This window comes from Gaeumannomyces tritici (genome assembly GCF_000145635.1).
Source record: "Gaeumannomyces tritici R3-111a-1 unplaced genomic scaffold supercont2.206, whole genome shotgun sequence".
In the NCBI taxonomy this organism is placed as follows: Eukaryota; Fungi; Ascomycota; class Sordariomycetes; order Magnaporthales; family Magnaporthaceae; genus Gaeumannomyces; species Gaeumannomyces tritici.
Genome location: NW_008804750.1, coordinates 1 through 3,739, shown reverse-complemented (window position 1 = coordinate 3,739; position 3,739 = coordinate 1). Strand labels below are relative to the sequence as shown.

Here is a 3,739-nt window from a genome sequence, read left to right as displayed (position 1 = left end):
CCGCCCCGTTACTGGTGGAATTCTGGGCCTGGCCCCCTGCGCCCCCCTTGTGCAGCATCTGTCGATTGGCCTGTGATGCTTGTCCTCCACCTCATACCAAATGCAAAAAATAAGAGTCAGAATTGTTTGCCTCAAAGCCTTCTCGAAGCGCGAGCCACCCAAACAGCACCCACCCAGGGCCGCCTTGATGCTCCGCAACACACAGACACTGCGAACAGGAGGCAGGCACTCGAAACTAATGCAACATGTAACCCTCAGGCAACAGGTGGGACTGCACTAGGTGGTGCAGGGCGCTATTATCTTGGTGCTGGAATGAATTCCTCTCATATTAAAAGCAACGCATTTTTATGTATCCTTTTCCGAAGCCATTAACCCGCCCGTTGATGATCGGGTGCCCTAAACTCCATGCAACCATCTGAAATGATCTCAAACAGAATTACCATTAAAACCGCCCGCTGTTCCCAAGACGTTCTCGTAGCATCAAGGCTCTGTGTCCGCCCGGGTGGGTGCTGGCAAGCTCAAGAGCGAGGCGGCTTCGGTCGCTGATCCGGGTGCACGCGGAAGCTGACGGGGCTCGGCGGTGGGGGAGCGGGAACGGTGTAGTCGCGGTCCTGGATGGTGTGCGATACGGACATGGTGGACTTTGATGCGAGGGAGTTGTTCAGGCTGGCGTAGAGGTCCTGCGACGAGAAGACCTGGAGGCTGCTGCGGCCGGGCGCAACCGGGATCGGCATGGCTAGTTGGCTGGGCATCTTTGCAAGTGTCGCTGAGAAGAAGCTGAGAAAGGAGTCAGCAATATGCAACTGGCAGCAAGCAATCTCGGCGACGACGCTCCGTGCAATGTTGGCGAGATGCCGAGGTATGACGCACGGATCCGGATGTCGCACGTGTGCGAGATGGAGCCGGCGCACCGAGCGGATATGACAGTGGATGGTGGCGAAGATTGGGAGCAGTCGTCACTGACAGACAGCTGAAAACTGAACTGGACCACGTAGAGGCTGAGGTTGAAAGGCGTAGTTCTATTCCTGGATGGACTGTTTGGTGGTGTCGGGTGGAAGCAGAGCTGGTGGTGATGGTGGATGGAGACTCTGGAGTGGGGTCTGAAGAGCAGCCGGGTGGGTTTGGTGTTTGGTGTTGGCTCAAGTTGGGGTTGGTATAGCTTGCAGACGCCAGCAGTGAGATGGATGTGGGCAGGAGATAAGAAAAGGGCGGGACGGTTGTGTTGGGGGAAGCAAACGGACGGTGTGGGCAGGTGCGAGAGGGAGGCGGGATGGCGTCCATATATGGAGGGCACCAAGTACACTGGACCGCCTTTGTAATGAAAGGTGAGGGTCGTCCGTGCCGTCGTCAATGCCCCCCGTCCGCTCCATCCCTTTGGAGCTGCTTCTGTGTGTGTGTGCGACCTGTCTAGGGTCTACGTCTACGAATACGTCCTCGCCGCCCATCGCTGTGGGGTGGGAAGCTGCGGAAACGGGGCGTTCCTTCCCCATGCTTTTTTGTTGAAGAAGGTGCGGTGCAGCAGCGCGCGATGTGAGCAGCGCGGCACGACTGGTGGTGGTGGTGGTGGTGGTGGGCGCTACTTGGACGCCCGCCCCATGGGAGATCAGTGTTCGGAGAACAGCCGAAAGTCATGATCCCTGCGCTGATGCGGCGTGGAATCCGGGCAGGAATGTTCTACGGAGTCCAACCAATCCCCAGACCCCCCTCAAGGGCCCAGCCCTGGCCCCGGCAGCCGCCACGGACGGGGAGCATCTCGCCAGTCTCACGCCCCCTTTTCCTGGTGCGACAGCACGGAGCAGAAGCCTCGAGCCACTCTGCCTTGGTGTTGAGCAAACTGGCTGGCCTGGTCAGAGACCTGTAGGTGGCGAGGGAAAAGGCGGCAAAAAGGATTTGTGCGCAGTATACTGCCCCAACTGGCACTGCCGCTTGTCCAATAGGCTGCTCTAGCGGCTCGACCGGCCAAGTTCTGGCGGACGTTCTGGGGATTGGGGGTGAAGGAGGCTGACAGGACGTGGTGCATCCTAGAGGGGGAAAGAAGCAAGGAAAGGGAGTCCATCCGGGATCTAGCGGTGTGCCTCCGTGGCACACCATGAGGCAGCCGGGATGACGAGAGAGAGACAGCACATCAAGAGGGAGGTTGCCATGGATTCCCTTGCTTCCGTCTAGCCTCACATCCGTGAGAATTTTCCGCCTTAGCCTTTGATAGAGCAACCCCAGGCGCAAATCTGGAGACGGTGAGGGGCCCTCTTGCTCCAGAAACCCAGCCGGCGGATACCATTGGTACCGGGGCAGAAAATTTTCTCTGATCCCGGTCTTATCTGGCCCAACGGCCCAGGACGCCTGGGCTTATAGCGTGCCGTCTTCCCCGGGATACCAGAGTGGATGGGAATCTGGGCGGTGCCAGACGAGCAGTCGGGCTTTGCGCGCGACGGTCCCAGCCAACTAACTTCAAGCCCGTCGGATCTTTGTGGGGTTGTGTGATACGATTTTTCTTCAAGTTCGACTCATCTCGGAAAATGGGGTGAGCAAAAAAAAAAAAAAAAAAAAAAAAAGAAAGAAAAAAAAAGAAGAAAAAAAGAGACCACATAAGCCAGTCAGTCTGGAGATGGCCGAAAGGGGCAACGCATTGTCGGCAATCAGAAGGGAGACCAGACAGGCATTCCGGGGTACATTGATGGCTCCCTGACACGGCAAATAAGGAATGTAATCCAGCATCCGAAATTAGACCGGAAGAGACGAGCCCAGGCCCGTCAAACATCATGCTATGCATGGGTCCGATCAGCGACCCTGAGCCAAGCGAGACACGGACAAGCCCGAACAGTGGAGTTTCCGCCTTTTTGATTTCGTTTTTGTTCTTCTGTTCTCCTTGACTTTGCCCTGTGCTCTGGTGTTAGTCTCCCAGGCTGTTTCACGCCCGCTGCTTAATAGTGGGTCGGGACGAACACTCCCGCCAAAACTTTGGGTTTTCATCAGCGAGTTGCCCTTCTCGCTTCTTCCTAGCCCGCCCCCGTCCGTTCTCGCCCCGAAACACAGATGGCGCCGGCCTGGCGGGTTGGCGGGCAAAGACAGGCAGAAGAAACTGGACGAGGCTGGAGGTGACAACTGGAGAATGCGGGAGAGCGGGCCCGGGAACGCAAATTGATGGGCTGTTTGGTTCCCCAGTTTTCCCGTTTGCCGGGGAAAAGCTGGGGAAGCGAAACCCTCATTTGGGCATTACATAATTGCTTCCCTTCTCCGGTCGGCCTCTCGGGCCTTGCTTCATATTTCTTCTTGGATGGCGTCCATTAGCGGGCTTCTTGACGTCAACGTCCAATTTGCACAAATTCTCCTCGATATTATGATCTCTCGTTCGGGGAAAGGAGGGCGGTCTGTGTACGTTTGTTGGTCATGTTAATGGCGCTGCTGCGAGTCTGTTCTTTCCCTCCTGCTCCCTCCCTGGCTCCCTTCCCGACCACCCGGGGCCGCTCTAACCAACCATTGCCTGGCGCCAGATCGCTGTCCAAGGTTGCCTGCAAGTAACATGGCACGGTCTGATCAAAAAAGTCTGGACCGCAAATTTTTTCCCCCACCTAAACTCTACCTTTCCCAACACAATTGCACCAGCACCAAAGCCAAACAACATGCCCGCGCCGCATTCCACACCCAAAAAAACACGCGTTCAAGGGATTTGTGATTATCTTGATGCAAAAAGCATTACTTATAGCTACAATAACGTTTTTCGCTTTTTATAAATGCAAAG

General features: G+C 56.1%; 2 protein-coding genes across 2 annotated transcripts; one reads left to right on the top strand and one right to left on the bottom strand.

The window, feature by feature from the left end:
• Positions 1–518: 518 nt before the first annotated feature.
• Positions 519–752, bottom strand: GGTG_14263 (hypothetical protein; the record flags this gene model as incomplete). The annotated part of the gene is made up of 1 exon (XM_009232190.1): positions 519–752. One exon carries the CDS (start codon positions 750–752, stop codon positions 519–521), a length of 234 nt encoding a protein of 77 aa, XP_009230454.1.
• GGTG_14262 (hypothetical protein) lies at positions 549–1,590 on the top strand. Its single transcript, XM_009232189.1, has one exon. The coding sequence runs from the start codon at positions 1,080–1,082 to the stop codon at positions 1,317–1,319; it is 240 nt and encodes a 79-aa protein (XP_009230453.1). The 5' UTR covers positions 549–1,079; the 3' UTR covers positions 1,320–1,590.
• Positions 1,591–3,739: the final 2,149 nt, after the last annotated feature.